General features: G+C 33.7%; 2 protein-coding genes across 2 annotated transcripts; both read right to left on the minus strand.

Annotated features, from left to right (window-relative positions):
* Positions 1–553: 553 nt before the first annotated feature.
* Positions 554–3,510, minus strand: LOC132599996 (actin-depolymerizing factor 12-like). Its single transcript, XM_060313135.1, has 3 exons — positions 3,351–3,510; positions 1,199–1,458; positions 554–930 (listed from the first exon to the last, which is right to left on the minus strand). Exons 1-3 carry the CDS (start codon positions 3,351–3,353, stop codon positions 780–782), a joined length of 414 nt encoding a protein of 137 aa, XP_060169118.1. The 5' UTR covers positions 3,354–3,510; the 3' UTR covers positions 554–779.
* An 18,778-nt stretch (positions 3,511–22,288) lies between these two features.
* Positions 22,289–25,204, minus strand: LOC132599997 (uncharacterized; the record flags this gene model as incomplete). Its single annotated transcript, XM_060313136.1, has 1 exon — positions 22,289–25,204. A coding segment is annotated over one exon (2,916 nt), but the record flags the coding sequence as incomplete, so codon positions are not given.
* Positions 25,205–25,658: the final 454 nt, after the last annotated feature.

Consider the following 25,658-nt stretch of genomic DNA (forward strand, 5'->3'; position numbering starts at 1 on the left):
TAGGAAAAGAAACATCCCTTGGTGCATCAGCACTCATAATTATAAAATTTTCCCTCCTAATCCAAGATTTAACTGAAGTTGAGAAAACTTCCAGTATGAAGCTTTCTTGGTTATATCCTCAAATTAACAATCTAGCTTAAATTTTGAGATAACAATCATATCTTTTGATTCTTGGTCTGTATATCAATGTTCTACCTTCTTTTGCAATACAGAGCAGATAAAAAGTAGAGTGGAATTTTCAAAATAAAATAACACTCTCCAAAATCTTGACATAATTAAAGAAGAAACTTTCTGTGATTAGGATCAACCTTAAATAAGCTGAACTTCGTTTAGTGAAATGAATCTAGATTACTGAAATCCTGGATTTTACACCATTTTCTTGAAAATGTAAAATAACTTTTGATCTTTAATCCCAGCTACTTCAGAACTTCCAAAACAGTATCTATGTGAATACTGGATTTCATTTACAGAATACCAAATATTTGACAGTTCACAGAATCTACAAAAAAAAAAAAAAAAAAAATGAACAGGGAAAAGGAAAGACAACAATATGAACAAGAATTGAACTGAATATATAATTGAAGTTAGGATTCCATCACATTGTCACACATGATCATATCTATAGTGTACAAACAAAATTTTAAAAGACATATAAACTGAACGTCTTAGACAAGAAAGCGTAAATGAACAAAAATTCCTCAAAACCCCATTAGAAAAGGGCCTATAACATGTGCTTTTACTAGTGACTGAATAAAAGGCCCCAACAGTGTCCACACAATTCAGAGAGCTCTGCCTATGAAGGTATCCAAGCTCATTTCACTTGGATCAGTTGCCTGCAACTCAACCTGAACGCCATCGAATTCTCTCCTGAATCTGTCTTTGGAGCTTGCGTACAGCATCTTACTTCTTACTCTTGCTGTTTCTGGTGACCTACATCCCCAATAATTTTGTCAAATCACATCAAATGTGGCTCAAAATTGATATAACTTTCATACTTTGATACCTAATGGCAATAACCTTCTAGGAATAAAAGCTAGTACTATCAGAAATGGATTAGATCATCAAAACTAGAGACAGCAAAAAGATTCGTGAAATGCAGCAATCTATGTGAAATTACAAGCATACTTTGAACATAAGATGTTGGTGATTCATCATGACATGAATTAGTAAGAAAAAATTGTAGGAAGCGTGCACGTACCAAGCAACGAAGAAGATCTTGCTCTTCTGGACATTTTCATTAGTAGTGAAATCATAGTCAAAAACTGCATAGCGACATTCATTGGCAGGCAAGCTGTTAGCGAAATCTTCATGAGTCTCTTGATTACCACCAACCTTCTCAACAACAACTTGCTGACCATCAATCTTGAACACTATGTATCTGTGGTTCCTTTTTGCTTTCAACTCCATGAATTTCAGCTTGCACTCATCACTCACTGCTATCCCTGATGCCGAATTCGCCTATCCACATATAAAGGAACTCACAATTGCATGCCAACAAAAAACAATAGACAAATTAAAGCTTCATTAATCTAACCATGTACATACTTTAATTTCGAGCGATTTGGTTTGAGAATTTCAAGACAAATATTAGGCATAAGCTTCTCTTAAAGGTTGCAGTTTATATGTTGCAAAGAATTTAATGTAACGGGACCTGTAGCAACTAACCTTCTCCACTTTTTTATTACAAATTACCTACCTTTTGATTATGTGAGGTCGTGAGAGTTAATTATACTAAGAGGAGTATGAACGCATAATTCATATTCCCTGTCAAGCATCTTTAACAGTTACTACCGGATTGTTGAAAAGTCCCAATAACAGCATGACTCACTACATTCAATATTTGATCATAGTATTCAGAGGCGGATCTAGGATTTGAAGGTGTCCGCTGCCATAATTTTCTTCCATGTACATTTTGTTAGGAACGTGTTGGGTCGGGTCCATCTCTTTTTAGTTTATTCGAGTCAACTTAATCGGCTTTTTTTTTTTTAATTTACAAATATGAAAATTACATCTCAAAAATCAAGAAACGAACATAATTAACATCTTAAACAAGGAATCACACCCATTAACAACAAGGAAAAATTAACATTTCCACCAAGGGGCTTGCATCTTTTATGTATATTAAAAAATGAGCTTGCACAAGTAAAATAACAACTTCAATAAGGGAATTACACCAATCAAAATAAGAAAAATAATAGAAAAACTCATAATTATACCCCATAAGTAAATGTAGAATTAGATAAACTATAAGTTCTCAAAAATAAATCATAAATGTCATATTTTTTCTAAGCAATGCTTACGAAATTTCCATCACAATTTAAGTAGTTAGGTGATTTAAATTGAATTTAACAATTATAGAATAACATAATTTTTTATAATACATTCCCTCTGTCCATTTTTATTTATCCACTATACTAAAAATATATGTCCACTTTTACTTGTAAGTTGTATAATTTAAAAAACCAAGACATAATTTACCATTTTATACCTATTTTACCCTTATTATTAAGTACTCCAATTCATTTCTCATTTTATTTATTGCTTATTAAGAGTGTCCCAAGTCAAATATAGGCAAGTAAACATGGACGGAGGGAGTAATAAACAAAAGAAATTATAAAAAATAACAATAAATTGAATTTTGATCTCAATCCAAAATTCTCATTGAAACCCAAGTTTTTTTGATTTAAATACTCACAGATTTGAGATTAAGAAAAACACTTAATTTAAGGGATTTTGAAGTTTCTATTTGTGTGTTCTCGCTAGAGATCATAGATAAAATAATAGAATAGAGAAAAGACAATATAAATAATAAAAAGCTAAATAGAAAATTGGGAGAGCCGAAAAGGGAATTACTGGTACAAAGGAACTAAAAAGCACAAAGAAAAATGGGAGTCGGAAATGTTCAAGATAGATTCAAACTTGTGTCTATCAGCCATGACACCTTTGTCTAATTTGCGACTGGGAGTGGCAGGATCAAATATTTAACCTAGTTTAAGCAAATTGCAACATAGGCATATTAAAAAATTATCAATCTAGGGGGTGCCATGCCACCCCCACCCTAAAGGGTGTATCCACCCCTAATAGTATTGGATATATATATATCTAAATAAAAATGAGAATACTAATCATGTCATTTATGTTAGAGAATTCGACGTAAATTTTGAAGATATTTCCCTATTTATGTTCAAAAAATGCGAGACAAACTGTCCATGCATACAACAATAACATATCCAGTGAAATCTCATAAGGTGGGGTTTGAGAAACTGTCCATGCATGACATATTAAAAGAAAGAACATAAAATTTAAGAAACAGAACAAGAGATATATAGTTCTGCAATAAATTAACATACCATTTTGGATAACTGGCGAACAATGAAGCTTCAGAAACAAATGAAAAAAGGAAGCAAACTTTGGAAAAAATGCAAGAGAAACAGAGAGATGTGTGTGGAGATAGATAGATCTTTGAATTGGGTGAATGCACTGTGGTTGCAAATGTGTGTGTGTGTTGTAGAAATGTTCAAAGGGCTGAGAGTTCTTCTAGGGCCTCTTTTTGGACAATTACACAAGTGTTCGTTTCTTCCTACATATATATCTCCTTCATTCATCCTATAATGTTGGATTGTAACAAAAGATATACAAGTGGCTCAAGACTAGTGGCGGAGCCAGAAATTTGGTAAGTGGATTAAAAAATAATGTTAAAATGCCACATTTTAGATTTAATTTATCTTCGTTAATTCAAGTGTTATATTGCCCACATAGAGACTGGAATCTACAAAACAAGCTGCCATTGTAGATCTCTTCCATTAAAAACTTGATAAGTTTTAATTTTAAATTAGGTTTAAAATATGTAAACGCTTTAAAGAATTTAATTTTTATAGGTACGGTACGACGTGTAATTATGAGTTTATTAATAATGTATTAAATTGTTTTATTAATGGAATATGAATATTTTTTTGGGATTCTAAATTTAAATATTCTGTCTTCCTTTGTAACATAAAAGGTTTGGAACAAATGACTTTTTGTGCAGTTTTGTTTAACAACCAAATGAGATCTAAATGTCAAATGTTATAATAAGTATAGAACAATCATTCTTTATAACAGTCAAAAAACATCCGGACAAACAATGCAATTATAGAGAGGTCTGACTGTATCAAGATGCACTCTAAACTTTAGTCACTTATCACGTGCCGTGTGTCCTTCCTCTTGAATTTTTTTATAGTTTCATTTTTAGACTTAACTTGATAAAACTAAAATAAAACATGTTTCTAAGAATATCTCTTTGTAGCAACTGTAAAGAATCATTTATTTATTAATTTATTGTTAGTAGTAGATCATGGAAGAAATTTGGAATAACAAGACATTTAAGCGAGGCTAGGGCAATTAGTGATGTAATTGTTGAGAAAATTATATGATGAAGTCACTAGAGAAGGAGGTCGGGAATCGGCTGAGTAATATATAGAGTTGATGTTTGGCGATCATTTGACTTATAGTATTTAGACTAAAATGTCTTCGAAAAATAGGCTTGCCACAATTAATACGTCATAGTCTAATAATGCAATAACCTCAGAATTCTGGGGTAAAAAGTGCAATTATGTCACATCCTTTCAACGACTTTTAACTGAATATACCTTAGTACTTAAACAATATTCGACGTTCAATTGTCATTTAGTCAAATGGACCACCCATGGGGTTGGATGAAAACTAACAATGCTAAAACAATATAGTAACAAGTCAAACAGCTTCTTAGCTAGTACAGCATGATCTCTAATTATTTGAAAAGTACTTTTTACGGTTAAAAAAAAAAATGTAACTTAAGTACTTTGCATTCCGCTGCTAGCCTGTCATTAAGTGTTAAACATGTAAATTTTATCTTAAATTTTTTGAGAATTTCTGAATTACCATCAAGAATTAATTATGTGCAATGCACTTCAAACTCGAGCATTCTTTTATGATACTAAAAAGAAGTGGAGGTGGCCCTGCCATATGAGTAACTAGTGTATTTGACGGTAGCAGAACACATTGGTTGTCTAGATAATTTTTTTATAATAGAATTTTGATATAGAAGAGAAAAAATTTCATGTATATATACACAAAATTAATTCGAGAAAGAATAAAAATGAGAGAGCGCGCATGATGACTTGCTTAACACCTCCTAAACTCACACGTTTAGGATATATAAAAGAATTCGACACATGTTTTAGTACTAAGAAAGTTCAACAGAAGTTTTTTTTTTTTTTTTTTTTTAGTGTATATAGTTTTATATATTTTGTCTTTTGAAACCGAGATCTGCACACAATTTTAGACTTTAAAATAAGATAAATAAATTAAATAGGAATAAGACAAAAAATTAGGAAAAGATAAATGTCTTTCCTAAGACCAGGACACACACATACACATTCCATTAATTTTTATTGAGTCGCTCTTTTTTCTAAATTAAAAAAAAAAAATCATTTGCAAACCAATTCTGATAGATCTTGCGAAAACACTCAATCTAAGAGCACTTCATGATTGAAGCACCATAAGGCAATCTATATGCTCCCAATTTATTAGTATGCACTATGTCTATATAATAGATAAATGAAATTCAATAAAATGAGCAGGCAAAGTAAGAAAATTGTAACTTCTTCAAGCACAGTAAAATTTCCTCATTTGTATCAGAAGACGACACACATAATTGCAAATGTGTAATGCCTATAAGATATCACGAGCAAAAATACTGCATCAAATTGTTGGAGCCACACAATTGCAAATGCCAAAAGAAGAAGAAGGATTTATATATGCCATAAAAGTGTTTATGGCTTCCACTACCATCAGCTTATTTCCCTTCCATAGAAGGCAAAACCTTATACTCCATTAAGCTAGAACACAATCCTTGTTGTATGTTACTCTTCAAATTCCAATCTTAAATTCTAGAGCTAGAGCATAAACCTTAAATTCTATTCTTGATAGGCTCATCTTCAAGCAAGGTGCAAGGCAAAATTACGTAGATTCATAGGTGTTTTTTCTTTGTGCATGTTAGCCATAAGTTTTCCCCTTTGTGATTCACAATGACTCAACACTCTTTGGCACAATTTATATGCAGGTAAGACCACACTTTTTGTTCATTAATTATAGAAAATGAAAAGGCATGAGTTATAAGAAAACTTACAATTTTGGAAACTGAAGTTTTTCATTTAATTGAGTAATTATCTAGGCAGTTTTAAATTTGTTTTTAAAATAAGCTAAACAAAAACCATAAAAAAAAAATAAAAAAAAAGAAGAAGAAGAAGAAGAATTCAAAAAAGGAGAAAAAATATAAATATCTAGCTCATAGAGAGGCGCCACATTAACTTATCTATGCCTAACTTTATATTATATATAGATGGAGAAGTTACATAAATACTAGTTAGTGAATATAATATTTCATAATATATAACTATTAACTAAATTACATGTTTTACAATATATATTCTATATATATAGGGTATATATGATTTTATACCATAAATAAAGAATGTTGCTATGAATAAGAGGCTAAAATTTTTACTTTTCTAAAAATCTCCAACATACTCAGCTAGCATTCTAATCCATAAACAATTATATTACTGCTTATATGACATGTATCATATAATCCTATGAACAAGTATATATATTACTATACTTATATATTACGTATATTTCACTATTATATACTATATATAATATTATTTGTTATGTATATTAACTATAGTACTATATATTATATATAATATTATTTCTTATGTATATTACACAGAAAATATTATTTTTTACTTATATATATTACTTATATTTCACTATTATATACTGTATATAATAGTATTTGTTATGTATATTAACTATCACATATACTATGTATAATATTATTTCATATGTATATAATATTATTTATTATGTATATTAACTATTATTATATAGTATGTATAATATTATTTGTTATGTATAATAACTATTACTATATACTGTATATAATATTATTTCATATGTATATTACACAAAAGTATTAAGTATCTGTTACAGATATATGTATATTCATATTGGAGCACAATACAATATTCATCTATTAGGTATATATTGTTACTATATTAGATATATACAAATTTAAATTTAGTTGAATTAATTTTTATATCTCATGGAAGAGAGAGAGAAAAATTGATAATAAATATGTGATGGCAAAAAGAAAGTCAAGTTTTATGGGGGGTGTGAATTATTAATTAAGATCCTATTTTTAGGGGTAATTCACACATAATTAGAATTTTAGGAAAGAAAAGTTTTTCATTTTAATGCATTTCATAGAGATATTTAAGGGATATATATATAAAGTTGTATACAATGTAATTACAAGGTTAAAAATTAGAATAAATTGTATTTATGTAATTTTCTGGAAGTAGTTGTAACTTTTTTAAATAATTTTTTAAAAAGTTGTATTCGTATAACTTTCCCTATATAGGTTAGTTGCTAATACATTTCAAAGCAAATGTTGATTAATTATATATCAATGAGTTCGTTTGGCGTCATTGATTAAAACTAACTTATCAACATCAAGTAATTTTAAGTACTGAAACAAGCCAACTTAAATAAGTTATTATGTGTTTGCATAGAATTTATTTGGACGGTGTTTGGCTAAGCTTATAAGCTGGTTTGACCAGCTTATAAGCACTTTTCGGCTTATCTACGCGTTTGGTAAAAAATAAAAATGTTTATAAATTAAGTGCTTATGAGCCAAAGTCAGCAAAAATCATAAGTTGGTCATCCCTAACTTATTGTTTTTCAGCTTATAAGCACTATAGTTTGACTAAATTTTTTACTATTCTATCCCTAATATTATTTTGCAATCTCTCAAATATCCTTGCTGAAATAAAACCCCTAACCAATTTCGTGATTTGATTGCGGAGAGTGTTTATTATAGTTGAATGTTTTAATAAATTAGCAACAACCAAAATTTCTTTAGGCATTTGTTCATTCTATACAAATATTTTTGTATATTTTAAGTGTGTTTTGCACGATTCAAATTATTATTTGTTATATCATAGATTTTGATTATGTTTTAAATTATCATAAAAATGATATATATAAAAAAGATAACCTAAATTTTATATTAAAGATAATGAGACATAAATGATTTTATATTTGAATTAACCTGAAATTGAAAATTACGTGAAAATCACTTTTATTAGTGTAAACAACTTTAAGGACAGTTAAGTCATTTTAACAGAAATCCTACTTATCAGCACTTTTTCTGTCAAAAACTTTAACTGTCATTATAAGTTTCAGCACTTTTATCCAAACACGTAACTGATTATTTATTAAATCAGCTTCAGCACTTAAAATTGCTTATCAGCTATTTTAAATCAGCTAAGCCAAACGGGCTCTTAAGGTAGTAATTAACAGTCAATGTTTTGATTTTTTTGTAAAAATGATTATAAATATCTTTAAAGCTATTCGGGGAAAATATAAGTTAGAAAATATCACTACAAGGAGAAGGACAATCAAAGAAAATGGAATTGGCGATTGGAGTTGGAGTTAGGCGTTTGATTTTGGAATATTTTTGAAGGAGTTACAAAAGATATTATGAATAAAATTATAAAAATCTTGGTCACACCACGAGCGTTCATATAAACTGAAAAACTGTAATTTGGTCGCCATAAGCTCTAAGTGATCAATTTATGTCTTTAGATTGATATCACTCATAAACACTTACTATAATTTACCAAATATACAAATTGTTGGGATCGAAATAAACATGCCGTCGTGCAGAAACTAATAATTGCAAACTTTGAACACGATAAATCAGACGATAAATAAAATTATACTAAAGACGCATAATACTTTAATATGATTTAGTCATTGACCAACATATAAAAACCAATAAAACAAAACATACGAACTATTGAGAGAAAAATCTCCCCCAAACAAACTCTTTAAACGACTACATTGTGGATACTATTGTGTTGTGTATGAGAAGAAAGGTCCTCTATTTATAGAATTTCAAAACTTCTCCTCCAAGAAGATGATAAATATGGTAGAGTCTTTTTCCACAAAGAAAACTTTTTCTATCAAGAAATCATTATTGAAGTAAAACACAATTATAGAGAAATCAATAAGGTAGGAAATTCAAGACAAATCCTAACAAATCTCCCCTTGGCCTGAATTTTCTGGCAAAAAAAAAATGTTGATTCTCCATCTTCATATAATCTTCGTCACTACTTCTTGCCATGGTTAAAATAAAGTTAAAAATATTGTGGTTTAAAAATATATATTCTTATTTTTAAAGATAAAACATTAGGGAAGTTGAAAATATGGCTGAAAAATCATCCCCACATGTAGTAGTAGTCCGGACAAAATCTTCATTATCGTGAAACTGTTTGTAGCTTGATTTGAACCCGCCTTAAACCTGTTTTGAATCTCGTCGAATCATTAGCTCTGATACCCCTTGGTATGATTATTTTGAGAGAGATGCAAACAATAAGGTAGAAAATATGAATGAAAATTGTCTCATATAAATTTTATTAAATCATAAAGGCACATAAATAGAATAGTAGACTCCTCTTACAGCAAACGTATTAGATTCTTATTAAAACTAAAAAAAAAACGCAATGTTATATTAAATCAACTATTAGACTTCTCCAACAACTAAACAACTAATTATATATAAAATTGTAGCAATGACAGATGCAAAATCCAACACTCCTCCTTACTTCTGTTGCTGCAGTCTAAAAAAATTGTTCTTCCTTAATTTCGACCATCGCAATTTGTGCTTGTGAATTTCTTTTTTGAGTATTTTTGAACTTGCACACATCAATGATATGAGTCTTTCTTCTTTTTCTTCTTGAGCTCATTTTTTTTTGCATTTTTTCATCTCATGCTTCAACTATTTTTAAGTGACAATTTTTCTATTCCGTCGATTGAAAGTAATTGCGTAACTTTTATTTTCGAACGGAAGAGAATTATTCTTACACGTTGTAAAATTGTTTAACTTCATCTTCACTGACCAAATGTGATAGTTTTCACCAGTGAAGGTTTGTGAGACATTCGAAGAGAGACTATTGTTTGTCATGGTTGAAAACAAGGTTAAAGGTAGTATGGATTAAAAAATTGGTTTAAATTGATATTGATTGAAGCGTTAAAAATAAGCACATATTAAAATAAGTTGAAAATAGCTCTGAGCATTAAAAATAAGTATGGGTTAAAATGAGTTGAAAATAGGTATGAGTTAAAAGTGGTCGAATGTATTTCTTCTTCAATGAACGCACAGATCCATTAAGATCAATGAAGGCGCCGATACCACTTGTTGGGATCTAAATAATCAGGCGTCATGCGGAAGCTCAAAATTGCAAACCTTGAACTCAATAAATCGGACGACAAATAAAATTATACTAAAACCCACAAGGGTGGCTCAGTTGGTTGAGCATGGGACTTTCATAATGGAGGTCTCAGGTTCGAAACCCCCTGCTTACGACAGCAGGGAATTTGCCTTCTGGGTCAAGCTTGTCGCACGGGGCTTGCCTAGTGCGAGTTATCTCTTTTGTGTGGTTTGCGAGCTATTGCACAGGAGCTAGGTTTATCTTGTGCGCACCCGAAGGGTAGCGGCTGCGGGTTCCTATGTCATCAAAAAAAAAAAAATTATACTAAAGACACATAATACTTTAATATGATTTGGTCAATTGGCCTACATATAAAAATTAATAAAAGAAAGCATAGAAACTATTGAGACAAAAATCTCCCCCTAAACAAAACTCTCTAAATGACAACATTGTGGATGCTATTGTGTTGTGTATGAGAAGAAATATCCTCTAGTTATATAAATCCAAAACTTCTCCTTCAAGAAAATAATAGATATGATAGAGTACTTTTCCAAAGAGAAAACTTTTTTATCAAGAAATCCTCATTGAAGTAAAACACAATTATGATAGAATCCAAATAAGATAGGAAATTCAGGACAAATCCTAACATTAGTAAATAAATAAAAATATAAATAAATACATAAATAAATGTACCAGCTATAAGTTTATCCAAGCCACTTCAATGTAGAATATAAATGTGATTCTACTTTACTACCTATATAGAAGGGACAGTTGAACTCCCATTTTAACTTTAGTCAGGGGACATCACTTTAATGATTGCATCATCAGCTTGTACAACTGGACTTTGGGTGTTGTACTTTTCCATTGATAGTCAGAAACAAATCTTTTTCATTATTACAACATCTGCCCTTATAGTTAACCAGCTGCTATGAGGGTATTTCAGATATTTAACTCTTTTTGTATGTTGCAGCCTATTGTACATCACGAATGAAAGATAGAAGACATTGATTTAATTACATAAAGAGGCTCATTTTTTGCAACTATTTCTCTTGGCCATTGGGTTGAGCAGTTAAAGCTCTCTGGGCCCACAACTCCCATGCCAGCCGTGATTGTCAAAAGATATTTCACTTTTACTTCTCCATTTTTTACTTTGCACTCCCCTTAGGATTTAATAAATGAAGTATGTATTTACTATATTGGTGTATGGTCTCATTAGATTTGAAGAATAATTTGGAAATGAGTAATTAATGTTAAGGATAAAGCAAGAAAAAAAAAGTTTGGTATTCTTTGATATATTAAAGTGGACAAGAGAAAGTGAAAATTTATTTTTAATATAATAGACAAGTAAAAGTGAACGGAGAGAGTACAAACATGAGCCCCACACAAACTTGCTTTTTCTTGTTTTGTTTTTGCTAAAGGCAACACTTTCTGTTCCATAATATACTCCCTCCGTCATTTTTATTTGTCGTTTATTTAAAAAAGAAGTATTTGATAGCATTAGTCATGCAAAATATTTTATTACACTTTTTTCTTTTTCTTGAATGAGCTATTAATAACTGTATATCTTAATTATTGGATAATAAAGATGAAATTAAAAAAAAAATTATCTTTTAAAATTATAAAGATTTTAAATTGGACTAAAATAACGGATAAAAATGATAAAAAGCTGCACAACACACACAGAGATATATATATATATATATATATATATATATATATATATATATATATATATGAACCATAGCATGCAAAGTGGTACAATGGTTGTTTTAAGAAAATGACTTCTTGAGTCTCAAAACTCTAAGTCGTTTTCTTTTGAATGTTATTTTTTTTCCGCAATTCATTTGGCTGCCTACTTTCGTTTGTGACGGAGAAGTGCAGCTGACGAGTGAAGAAGATAAAGTAGTAGTTAGGGGTGTACAAAGTAAACCGACAAACCGCACCAAATCGATAAATCGAGAAAAAATTCGACTAATGGTTTGGTTTGACTTGGTTTGGTGTTGGAAAAAAAAAACCCGACCATAATTGGTTTGGTTTGGTTTTAACTAAGAAAAGTTAAACCGAACCAAACCGACCCGACATTATATGTATTCAATTTTTAAAACATTTTATACATAAAAAATATTTATTTGTAAAGTAATTTATAAATATTTCTTAAATTTTTTCGTAATTTTTTATCTATTATCATATTATTCAAGCTTGAACTTATAATTTTGAATGTCAATAAGTTTTATATCCTATGGATGTTAGTAACTCAAATAAAGTCCAAACCAAAACCAACTCAATACTAATCCTAACAAAAGAAATTCAATTTACCACTAGGAATGACAATAATGTTGGATATCTATTCTTTAGCTTTGCATAATTGATTTACAGAGTAAAAATACATAACTTAAGTTTTTTTCTTTGTCATGTAAGTAATACTTATTTTAGCATGACTTAGTATTTTTAGATTATGGTCATTTTCTTTTATAGCTTGTTAATTAGCAATATTTATTTTAACCGATTATATTAGCTTTTGTTGAATATTTTAATACAATGTCATCACTCTTCTCACATTTTGTGTTATTTTCTTAAGAAACACCTTAATTATATAATTGTATCTTACTAGGATTAAAGAAATATTTGAAGTAAAAGTTATATGTTTTGTATCAAGACTATTCCGAAAAAAACCCTGAAAAACCTGAGAAAACCAAACAACCCGAGAAAACCGAACAACTCGAGAAAACCCGAGATTGAAAAATCCGAATTTTATTGGTTTGGTTTGGTGTATAAATTTTAAAACCCGACGCAATTGGTTTGGTTTGGTGTTTAAAAAATCCGAACTAACCCGGTCCATGTACACCCCTAACTAGTAGTATACTTTTGGAACGTATATACACTTTCTTTTATTTTTGTCTAAGCATTAATAATTAACTTATTAAATAAAAAACAAACAATTAAATAAATGATGTCCATAATAATTACTAAATGAAAGTGTATATTGGTAAGGGCAAATTAGGGAAAAAGTGATTTTTCTTACATTAATAAAATGATAAATATTTTAAATAAGTTGTTACAAAGTCAAAATAAGAAAATTGGGTGTAATATTATAAACCGTAAGGGAGATTAGTGTTACAAAGCGGCGGTCCCTGAAATTATCCCTTATTTTCTTTTATAATCAATTTCTTATAATTTTTTTTTTCCGATTAACAATATAACCAATTTACGCTCTACCCTTCTCAGATCCTACTTTGTGGTCTAACCTCTGTTGTTGAACATTTGGATAGACGTGAAAAGGGTCAATATTGACAACATGTATCCTGTGTGCTCCATTTATCTCATTGCTTCCTAAGAATAGTATATAACTTTTTTTATTTTTATTTTATTTTATTTTTTTAAGCATAGTCTATAACTTGACCTTCACTAAACAAGTGGTCAATCTCGAAACACTTGAAGACATTTTCTAGCAGTCGCATATCTGTGCATATTTCTATGATAAAAACTTAAGAGAAGACACTACTGACTTTTCTCCTTATCACGATACGGAGAAGACATTATAATAAATTATGCTAATATCAGTAATTATTTGGTCATTGTAATCCAAAATAAAATCAACTACGACTTGATAACGGTTTTATTAACTATCCTGCAGTATATTTTTTTTATTACACAATAGACGAAATATTCTGTCATCCAAATGTTACTCCATCCATTTCAATTTGTTAGTCTGGTTGTGACTTGACAGAGTTTAAGAAGGTAAAGAAGACTTTTGAATCTTGTGGCCTTAAATTAAGTATATATAGAATGTACCAAAATATCCTTTAGTCTTGTAATTTTAAACATGTCATATGAAAAGTTAGAATTTAAAAGCTGTCAAAAAACGGAAAGAGACATTCTTTTCGAAACGGACTAAGAAGAAAAGTAAGACAACCAAATTGAAATTGATGAAGTATGTGTATTCATAAAGATTAGAAAAGAAAGATCAATCTACTTTCAATGAAAGATTGTTAATACGGGAGAGTTGAGAAGTTGCAAGCAGCAGAAAAATCACTGCAACAAATTAATACTATGAGAAAATTAGAACATAAAGAACACAAATATGAGTATCTGATCCCGCAATAACATAAAGAACTGTCTACATCACAACACTAGAAATCAAAATATTGTACCCATAAGTAAAAGTGGAAATTGGGAATTGGGATCCAGCTGTTCCTCACAAACTTTCACTTATTAATACTTACCTCAATTATGTCACTGTTATACCCCATTTTAACCGGGTTAGAGCGGAGTACAACATATTGGAGATTCCTTTATTGCTTTGTTTTAGGGAGCCGCCACCTAATTGATTTTTTTACGGTGAATTAGGACACCTAATTATTAACTAAGGTAAAACTGATTAAACCTCCGTTAATAGTCTGTTTAATCGGTGTGATTCTAGGTAAGGGTTCTATATTATCCTAAAGGGAAGGGGTTAGGCATCCTTTAGAATCCGTTAACTTACGGTTATCCGACCAAACTTAGATTAATTAATTAAAGCTAAAGAAGCAAATGTAGGGTTTAAATTTTAAGAAAAACGGCTAAGAGATATGGTTAAAATTTCTGAAGGAAAATGTAATAATATTGTTTGGAAATAAGATTTACAGAAAATAATGACTTGTGCAAAAATATGATTTTTAATGCTAAAAATAATGCTTATAAATGTCATTAAGATTTAAACATTTCTATATGATAATGCTATATATAAAATAGGGCTTGTGATTACTTGTATATAAAAAGAGGAAGCTTTAAAATGTTATTAAAATAAAGCTTATGTGTTACTATGGCTTTAAATGAGAGTGTAATAACCTTATTCAAAAAATAAGATTTATGAGATATGATAATGTGCATAGAAGCAAAAGAAAAAATGCGAATTTATGTCGTATTTTGATAAATATTTAAAATGACTAAATGAGGAGGTACTAATTGACTTTGCATTTTTAGAATAAACAAAATTATGTTTTATTAACTACATTCGACTAAAAAGTATGCATAATTGATTCAACCCCGAAGAGTTATTTATAAAAAAAGTGTACTTGGATTTAGATTTGTATATTAGTGAAATCCTAAAATTTCTAAAAAAAGTGGTAAGACACAAAGATGATTTTTAAACCCAAAATATATAGGTATGTTATTTTGCAAATCGATTATTCCAATAACATGAACATTATGTATGTTTATAAATAGCTCAAACGTGGAAAGAAGCCTACGAGACTAACGGCGAGTTTCTTTTTACATTCTACCCATTGTATTAAGGCTAACTCACTAAATTTTACTAGAATTCATCTAAGTTAGGAAAATAAAAACAAAGTAAAGGTTAGTCGAATAATACAAATTAAATGCATAAATAAAAATAAAGGCTGAAGTAAAATAAAATGGGTTCAGCCCATTTTAAGGCCTGCTACTGCTGCTGTTCTGTTTTGCTATATGGGCTTTGACTCGGAATTTCATTTTTTGACGCGGATATGGGCTGGCGGGGAATGACTCGAGATGATCACGTTGGGCTTTTAGCCCAACACCGAATGCGGAACAAGATGAGTCCCTCGGACTCATATTCGATGGTTATGCATAAAATAGAAGGAAAGAATTAGTATATAATCAACAAATGAGGTTAAACACATAAAAGTAAACATCGAAAGCTGATCAGTAGACTGTATATATCGGGTATATTCGGGTTTACTTCGTGTATATACACGGTCCAGCCGCTATGTATTTAGGACATAAAAGAAAAAACAGGGCAACATCCAAACATAGATAATAATAGCAATAGGATATTCGTTGTACACAAAACAACTGGAAAAGTTCGGATAGATACACTAGCATACAATGCTCGGGGTATACCTGGTATACTTGGAAGTATACTGTAACACAGAAAATCAGATAGGGAAGAGACAAAACAAGGCTGGGAATTTTAACTTACACAGAGAAAAGGAAAGATTTTTTGACCAAAATTTCAAAGGATTAACTTCACGACTTTAGTTTGGAGAATATTTGAGTTTACATATTTTGTACTAATTGGGATCAAATCAAATGCTGGAATTTAACATGACCCAGGAAAAACTTTTGCTCTTTTAGAAGCAAGCACTCTTTGGGAGGGAAAGATACACATTGGACTAACTAGTTTCAAAAAAAAAAAAAAAAACAGAACTTCAACATATAAACTGGTGAATTCATATGACTCTTAACCAAACATGTTGGCCTATTGGTACAGATATCAAATCAAACGAAGCATACTGACAGCATACAAAACCAATACTGATCTGAGGCAGGCTATAGTTGTTCGTATATGGGTAAGCACACAGCCAGCATAGGCTCTTATGAACTCACAGAAAAAAATAAAAAGTGGAAGGAAAGTGAAGCAAAATACAGCCCAGTTGAAAAAAAAAATAAGCTGGTTTAAATGACTGACCATTTGGAAAGGGAAGAATTGTTTGACACTGACATGAGCAAAATCACAATCAACTATTATCTCAAACTATTCTTTTTTTTTAGAAAACAGGGGTATGTCAAACTTCAAAGTTGTTGCTTAACAATAGAAAATCCAAAACAGGTTTATTTCTTTTTGTCCTCTGGTCCATTTCACTCAAATGGGCAAACAACATGGAGGCTAGCTGATTGCACTAGCATGCTTAAACAAAAAGAATTAAAATGCTTGAGCTTCATATACAACAATCTACCAACTAATATCATTATGGTAATACATCAATACAGGATATATCTAATCTGTATAGATCGTATTCCGGCAATGTTTGGAGCATGCTTAATTTAAACAGACCAGGCTAAGACCTAATCGTGTTAAACCAAACTAAAACTCTAACTCTACTGAACAACAAATGACACCAAGCCATCAACTGCCAATCTAACAAAAATAATCAAACCACATTGAGCATGAATATCTAAAACCAATTAATCACCATGTTTGACTAGTTCGACCTAACATGAACATATTTGCCCAAAACCAACATTCAAATAGCAAAAGAAAAAAAAAACTTAGGAGCATGACTAAATCCTGCCAACACAATCAGAGGAAAAAAAATAATAAGACGTGCGCATCATTAAAAACTACGACGAAATTAAACAGAATCACGAGTTTTTGAAGGGGAAGGAGGGGAGATTGCTGACCTTCTTCGGGTGCAGCGAACTAGGGCGCGAATTTTGATGTCCGCTTGAACACTTGGAATCTACCTCGACACAAACTTGAATCCACTAGATTCCAAAGGGGGTAAAATAAACGAAAGAACGATTTTTGGTTTGACTCGATATCAAGCCACTGGTGCTATTGTTGAACACTAGATTTTAGGGGATTTTAGGCTACTAAACTCGTATTTTAAGATGGTATTCTCCGATTCAAAAACAGGATCCGTGTTTGAAAAACCTCTATAACCCAGATTTCTCCTCCCCCAAAAACAAAAGCCCCCGTTTTCTACTCCTTCACTCCCCTTTTATAGGGTTTTCGGATCCCGCATCAAAACGGTGCTGAAGGGTACAGAGGGAAAGGGGAGCGGGTAACATACTGTGGTGGGGTGACAGAGTATAGTGGTGGATGGCAGAAGGAAACATGGCGGGAGGAAATAGACGCGTGGGGGACAAGCGAGGATGGGGGTGACAGAGTGAGTGGAGTGGCAGTTACAGAGGTATGGGAGATGAGGAAGGAGGCAGAGGAATTGAAGAGGATAGGAAAGGAGGAAAGCGGCGGGGGGAACGAAAGAATGAGGGGAAACCCTTAGGGTTTTCCCCTTATTTTTGAATGGAAAATGGGCCGGACCCGGTCCATTTGTGGACCGGGTCGATTTTTAGACTGAGTATTTAGAGAATGGGCTAGCGAATTAGAAAAATGACTGATCTAAAATTTTGGGACAAAATATGAGTTAGTCCAAAAAATATTAGGAGTTAATCAGACTTTTTATTTGGGGTCCGGTAAGTCAAAATATGGACTGAGTGCAAGAAATAGTTTGGCTTCTAAATCTGTATAAGAGACCCATTTTGATTAATGATGTACTGAGGGTGCCAGAATATCACCTAATACGGAAATATGTAATTATAAAAGATCCAGATAATAAAATTACATGATGTTGCAATGACCGTGCAATAATATTTTAACAATAAATAGACGCTATCATTTTAAATGTGCGAAATAAATGCGATGTGTATGCGGAAGTTGGTAAAACGCTGAAAAAAATGCAAATTTCAATAATACCAAATAATAGCAGCAAATAAATAGCGGTAGTAATACTGCTAATAATAATGACAATAATGATACTGGTAAAAAATGATAATGCTGATGATAATGGTGATAAAAATAAATATAATAATAATAATAATAGATGACAAATACTGATAATTAATAGCAAAATAACAATAAGAATATATGATAATAATAATAAAGATGATAATAATTAATAAAAAATAATAATAATAATAATAATAATAAATAACAATTATTGATAATAATAAATTAATAATATTAACAAATAGTGATAATAATAAAATGATAATGATAATAACAATAAAAAATAATAATTATAATAATAATAATAATAATAATAATAATAAATAACAATTATTGATAAAAATAATGATAATAATTAATAATAAAAATAACGATGATAATGATGATTAATAATTAATAACAAAATAACGCTGATGATAATGATTAGTAATTAATAATAATAATAATAATAATAATAATAATAATAATAATGATAATGGAAATAACAAGAATAATAATAATTGATGACAATCAGTAATAAATGATAATTTAAGAATAATAATAATAATAATAATAATAATAATAATAATAACTGCAGTAGAATAATAAAACGTGGGTGTTAATAAAAGACTAATAATTATAGTAAAACTTAAATGCATATTTTTTTAGTTTTTCTCAAAATACTAGAAGTATAAATAGGTATTTCGGAGGAGAGGCGGGACAAAATTGGGTGTCAACAACTTGTCCCTCTTTGCCTGGTAATGATGAAAAGAGTTGTCGGGCAAAGACGTTGACTTAGTAGCCTATTTTGTCTCGGCTAGAGGATTATGGGGGACTAAGGGTAAAGAAAATTACGGCCGAACTCTGGTCTTTGAATCGCCTACATATCTCGGGTTGCACGAGAATCAGGCCGCGTGTAGTTCTGGGAAGACTACGACACCTGTGACTGGCAGCTCACAATTTGATGCGAATCTTCGCAAAAGAATATTGTCCCAGTGTCGAATTATGATGACACTGGGTATTGTGATAGAACCCTGAGAATTGATTGTGCTGGAACGTGAACGAGAAATTTGAATTTAGAGCCGAGTGTTCGAGGTAGATTTTTGACCCTTGTCGAGAAGTCTGCTTGTCCTTCCCGACGTAATGCCCCAGTTCGCTGCCGAAGAAATAGTTCCACGTTGCGCTAAAGCTCCTGCGAAACTAAAAACTAGATAAAAATAGTCAGTAAGAATAAATATTGAAATACAGCGATGCAAGTGTGGTGCAATGCGGCTGCGAGCATATGCAGGGTATTAACAAAATAATAATAGAACAAGGCAGGTGCGGTACAATGTCTTTACGCGGAAATTTAAAAGGGCGGTGCATGGCCCATGTAATATATGAAAGGCGAGGCAAAGGGCGGTGCGCAGCCCATGCAGAAATTTAAAAGGGCGGTGCATGACCCATGTAGTATATGAAAGGCGGTGCTCAGCCTTATGCAGAAATTTAAAAGGGCGGTGCATGACCCAGACAATATATGAAAGCGATGCGAAGGGCGGTGCGCAGCCCATGTATCATATGAAAGGCGGTGCATGGCCTTATGCAGAAATTTAAAAGGGCGGTGCATGGCCCAGGCAATATATGAAAGCGATGCGAAGGGCGGTGCGCAGCCCATGCATCATATGAAAGGCGGTGCATGGCCTTATGCAGAAATTTAAAAGGGCGGTGCATGGCCCAGACAATATATGAAAGCGATGCGAAGGGCGGTGCGCAGCCCATGCATTATATGAAAGGCGGTGCATGGCCTTGTGCAGAAATTTAAAAGGGCGGTGCAAGGCCCAGGCAATATATGAAAGCGATGCGAAAGGCGGTGCGCAGCCCATGCATCATATGAAAGGCGGTGCACAGCCTTATGCAGAAATTTAAAAGGGCGGTGCATGACCCAGGCAATATGAAAGCGATGCAAAGGGCGGTGCGCAGCCCATGCATCATATGAAAGGCGGTGCACAGCCTTATGCAGAAATTTAAAAGGGCGGTGCATGGCCCAGTAAATATATGAAAGCGATGCAAAGGGCGGTGCGCAGCCCATGCATCATATGAAAGGCGGTGCATGGCCTTGTGCAGAAATTTAAAAGGGCGGTGCATGGCCCAATAAATATATGAAAGCGATGCAAAGGGCGGTGCGCAGCCCATGCATCATATGAAAGGCGGTGCATGGCCTTGTGCAGAAATTTAAAAGGGCGGTGCATGGCCCAGGCAATATATGAAAGCGATGCGAAGGGCGGTGCGCAGCCCATGCATCATATGAAAGGCGGTGCACAGCCTTATGCAGAAATTTAAAAGGGCGGTGCATGACCCAGTAAATATATGAAAGCGATGCAAAGGGCGGTGCGCAGCCTATGCATCATATGAAAGGCGGTGCATGGCCTTGTGCAGAAATTTAAAGGGGCGGTGCATGGCCCAATAAATATATGAAAGCGATGCAAAGGGCAGTGCGCAGCCCATGCATCATATGAAAGGCGGTGCATGGCCCAGGCAATATATGAAAGCGATGCGAAGGGCGGTGCGCAGCCCATGCATCATATGAAAGGCGGTGCACAGCCTTATGCAGAAATTTAAAATGGCGGTGCATGGCCCAGTAAATATATGAAAGCGATGCAAAGGGCGGTGCGCAGCCCATGCATCATATGAAAGGCGGTGCACAGCCTTATGCAGAAATCTAAAAGGGCGGTGCATGGCCCATGCAATATATGAAAACGGTGAGCAATGCAGGTGCCGTGCAATGCGGCCGCGAGCATACGCAAGGGTATTTAAAAATAAATAAAGCGAGGTATTCGAATGCAATAGAAAATATTTGTGAGTTGATATATATTTGAAAAAATAATTTGCAAGATTAGCTTATTGTGATTGCCGAAAGTTATTGATATTTGAAGGCATAATTGATAGGAGAACTCTCAAACCGTTCGACGCGCCATCCTTACAAGGCTGTACATGTTTTAGCTTCTGCAACTTGGAAACCTGCATCCAAAGAAAATTTTGTAAGTTTGGGGAGGGGGTTGATTCGCATTGACTTTGAGAATCTGGCTCTTTGCGCTTTATGCCTCCAACTTCGTATGAACTTGTAACCCCCGCTCATTTTAAGTCTTGGCCAACTAGTAAACAGTCTGATTACAATCATATTATTTCAAAGTAAATAAAAAATATAAATAAATAAATATATATATATATATATATATATATATATATATATATATATATATATATATATAATAAAATATGTGTGTAGTGATAAAATGATTTCTGCTGAACTTGGAACCGTGACACATTGTGAAACAAAGCGAACCGCTTTTCGAAGTTTTCCTCTGCCCGATGACTCTGTTGAAACAATATTCTTCCAAGTCTCTTAATGTCATCTGGCGGCGATGCCTTTAAAAAATTGTCCCAGTTTCTAGCACAGGGGATGTTGGGCTTTAACAATGACGAGACCGAGACTATATAGGCTGCCTGTGTATCCCCCATGGGAATCAGGCCAAGCGTAGTTCATATTACAAGCGAAAATAAAATTGGAATTTTCTAATAATGTGACCGAGGCCTATGCAGGCCGCCTACGTATCTCACCGCGAGAATCAAGTCAGGCGTAGTTCATATTACAAGCGGAAAAGGAATTCCTATCTTAAAAGACCCAACCCGATATAGGTTTGTTACGCATCCCGCCACGGGAGAGTAGTGCCATTACATGGAAAAGTATTGCAGAATATTACATACAAATAAAAGAAGGCTCCTAAATATAGTATCTCTTGACGGCATCCGCGTTGATAGCTTTCGGCCAAATTTCGCCATCCATTTCTGCTAGGACTAACACTCCTCCTGTTAATACTCGATGAACCATATAAGGTCCTTGCCAATTAGGTGCAAATTTTCCTTTAGCTTCATCTTGGCATGGGAATATGCGTTTCAATACCAATTGCCCCGGTTTGAATTGTCTCGGTCTTACTTTCTTGTTGAAAGCTTTGGCCATTCTGTTCTGATAAAGCTGCCCATGACAAACTGCATTCATTCTCTTTCCATCAATAAGCATCAATTGTTCGTATCGATTCTGTATCCATTTAGCGTCACTTAACTCAGCTTCTTGGATGATTCTCAAAGATGGTATTTCTACCTCAGCAGGTAACACCGCCTCTGTCCCATAGACCAAAGGATAAGGTGTTGCTCCAGTTGAAGTCCTCACAGTAGTGCGATAACCGAGAAGAGCTAACGGCAATTTCTCGTGCCAATGTCTGTAATTATCGATCATCTTCCTCAATATTCTCTTGATGTTTTTATTGGCTGCTTCAACTGCTCCATTCATCTGAGGGCGATATGGAGTGGAATTGCGATGAGTGATCTTGAATGTTTCGCAAATCTCCCGCATTAGATCACTGTTAAGATTAGCTCCATTATCTGTTATAATTGATTCTGGGACTCCGAATCGGCAGATAATGTTGCTCCGAACAAAATCTACTACCACTTTCTTTGTTACCGACTTGTGCGAAGATGCTTCCACCCACTTTGTGAAATAATCAATGGCTACCAAAATGAACCTGTGTCCATTCGATGCGGCTGGCTCGATAGGACCAATGACATCTATACCCCAAGCTGCGAAAGGCCACGGAGAGCTCGTCACATTCAATTCATTTGGCGGAACTCGAATCAAATCACCATGAATCTGACATCGGTGACATTTCTGCACAAAACGGATACAATCTGATTCCATAGTCATCCAGAAATAGCCTGCGCGAAGGATTTTCTTGGCCAGTGTAAAGCCATTCATATAAGGCCCACACGTACCGCCGTGCACTTCTTCAATCAAACGGGCCGCTTCTTTAGCATCAACACATCTTAATAGCCCTAAATCTGGAGTCCTCCTATACAGGATTTCTCCACTTAGGAAGAAATGGTTTGCTAATCTCCGAAGTGTTTTCTTCTGAACACTGGTTATGCCTTCCGGATAGTCTCCTGTCTTAAGATATTTCTTAATGTCGTGGTACCAAGGTTCTCCATCAGGTTCCTCATCCACATAGAAACAATAAGCATGTTGATCGTGCACATTTACCTTGATAGGATCTATGCGATTCTTGTCTGGGTGCTGAATCATAGAAGACAAAGTGGCCAACGCATCAGCGAACTCGTTCTGTGTCCTTGGAACGTGTTTGAATTCTACCTTGATAAATCTCTTACATAAATCCTTCACGCAATGCAAGTATGGAAGTATCTTCACATTCTTAGTGGTCCATTCACCTCGCACTTGATGAACCAGTAAGTCTGAATCGCCTATAACCAAAAGTTCCTGTATATTCATATCGACGGCCATTCTGAGGCCAAGAATACAAGCCTCATATTCCGCCATATTGTTGGTGCACAGAAACTTGAGCTTTGCTGAAATGGGGTAATGCTGACCTGACTCTGAAATCAAAACTGCTCCAACGCCGACTCCTTTAGAATTTGCCGCCCCATCGAAGAACAGTCTCCACCCTGGGTACTCTTCTGCGATATCTTCCCCGATAAAAAACACTTCTTCATCTGGGAAATAGGTTTTAAGGGGTATATACTCCTCGCCCACAGGATTTTCTGCAAGATGATCGGCTATCGCCTGCCCTTTGACAGCCTTTTGAGTAACATACACAATGTCAAACTCGCTCAGCAACATTTGCCACTTAGCTAGCTTCACAGTAGGCATAGGCTTCTGGAAAATATACTTGAGTGGGTCCATCCTTGAGATGAGGTAAGTAGTATACGCATACAAATAATGTCTCAATTTCTGTGCAACCCAAGTCAAAGCACAACAGGTGCGTTCCAATAACGTATATCGTGCCTCGTAAGGCGTGAACTTTTTGCTCAAGTAATATATCGCTCGCTCCTTCCTTCCTGTTTCGTCATGTTGTCCTAATACACATCCAAAAGCGTTCTCCGATACGGACAAATACAATAACAAAGGTCTTCCAGCTTCTGGAGGCACCAAAACAGACGGGCTAGACAAATATTCTTTGATTTTGTCAAAGGCTCTTTGGCAATCTTCAGTCCATTTGGTAGGAGCGTCCTTCCTCAATAACTTAATTATTGGTTCGCATATCACCGTTGATTGCGCTATAAATCGACTGATGTAGTTGAGACGCCCGAGGAAACTCATCACATCTTTCCGACTTTTTGGGGCAGGCAATTCCTGAATAGCTTTTATCTTCGAGGGGTCCAGCTCTATGCCTCTCCTGCTCACAATAAAACCCAACAACTTCCCTGCAGGAACTCCGAATGCACACTTTGCGGGGTTCAACTTCAGATTGTATCGCCTCAACCTGTCGAAGAACTTTCTCAAATCCGTCAGATGGTCTGAGCTCTTTCGCGACTTGATGATGATGTCATCCACATAGACTTCAATCTCTTTATGGATCATATCATGGAAAATGGTGGTCATGGCTCTCATGTAAGTAGCCCCTGCGTTTTTTAGCCCAAAAGGCATCACCCGATAGTAGTACACCCCCCAAGGTGTGATGAATGCTGTTTTCTCTGCATCTTCCTCGTCCATTAGGATTTGGTGATATCCTGCGTAGCAGTCAACGAAAGACTGCAACTCATGCTTTGCACAATTATCAATGAGCATATGGATATTCGGAAGGGGAAAGTCATCTTTCGGACTGGCTCTGTTGAGATCCCGATAATCCACGCATACCCTAACCTTGCCATCCTTCTTTGGCACGGGAACAATATTGGCTAGCCAAGTGGGGTACATCGTAGTTCGGATGACCTTTGCATCGAACTGTTTAGAGATCTCTTCCTTGATTTTCAAGCTCAAGTCCGATTTAATGTTTCTTTTCTTTTGCTTTATCGGAGGACAGGATGGATCAAGAGACAACTTATGCGAAACAATGTCAGTGCTTAATCCGGGCATATCATCATAAGACCAAGCGAACACATCTATGTATTCTTTCAAAAGTCTGATCAATTCTTCTCTCTGCGGCGGGGTTAAGTGGACACTGATTCTCACTTCCATCATGATTTTTGAATTACCCAAATTTATAATTTCCGTTTCATCCAAATTTGGTTTGGGCTTATTTTCAAAATACTCAAAGTCCTTAGTTAATCCCTCAGATTGCATATCTCCTTCATACTCTTCAGAA

The sequence above is a fragment of the Lycium barbarum genome, chromosome 6, assembly GCF_019175385.1.
Source record: "Lycium barbarum isolate Lr01 chromosome 6, ASM1917538v2, whole genome shotgun sequence".
Taxonomy (NCBI): Eukaryota; Viridiplantae; Streptophyta; class Magnoliopsida; order Solanales; family Solanaceae; genus Lycium; species Lycium barbarum.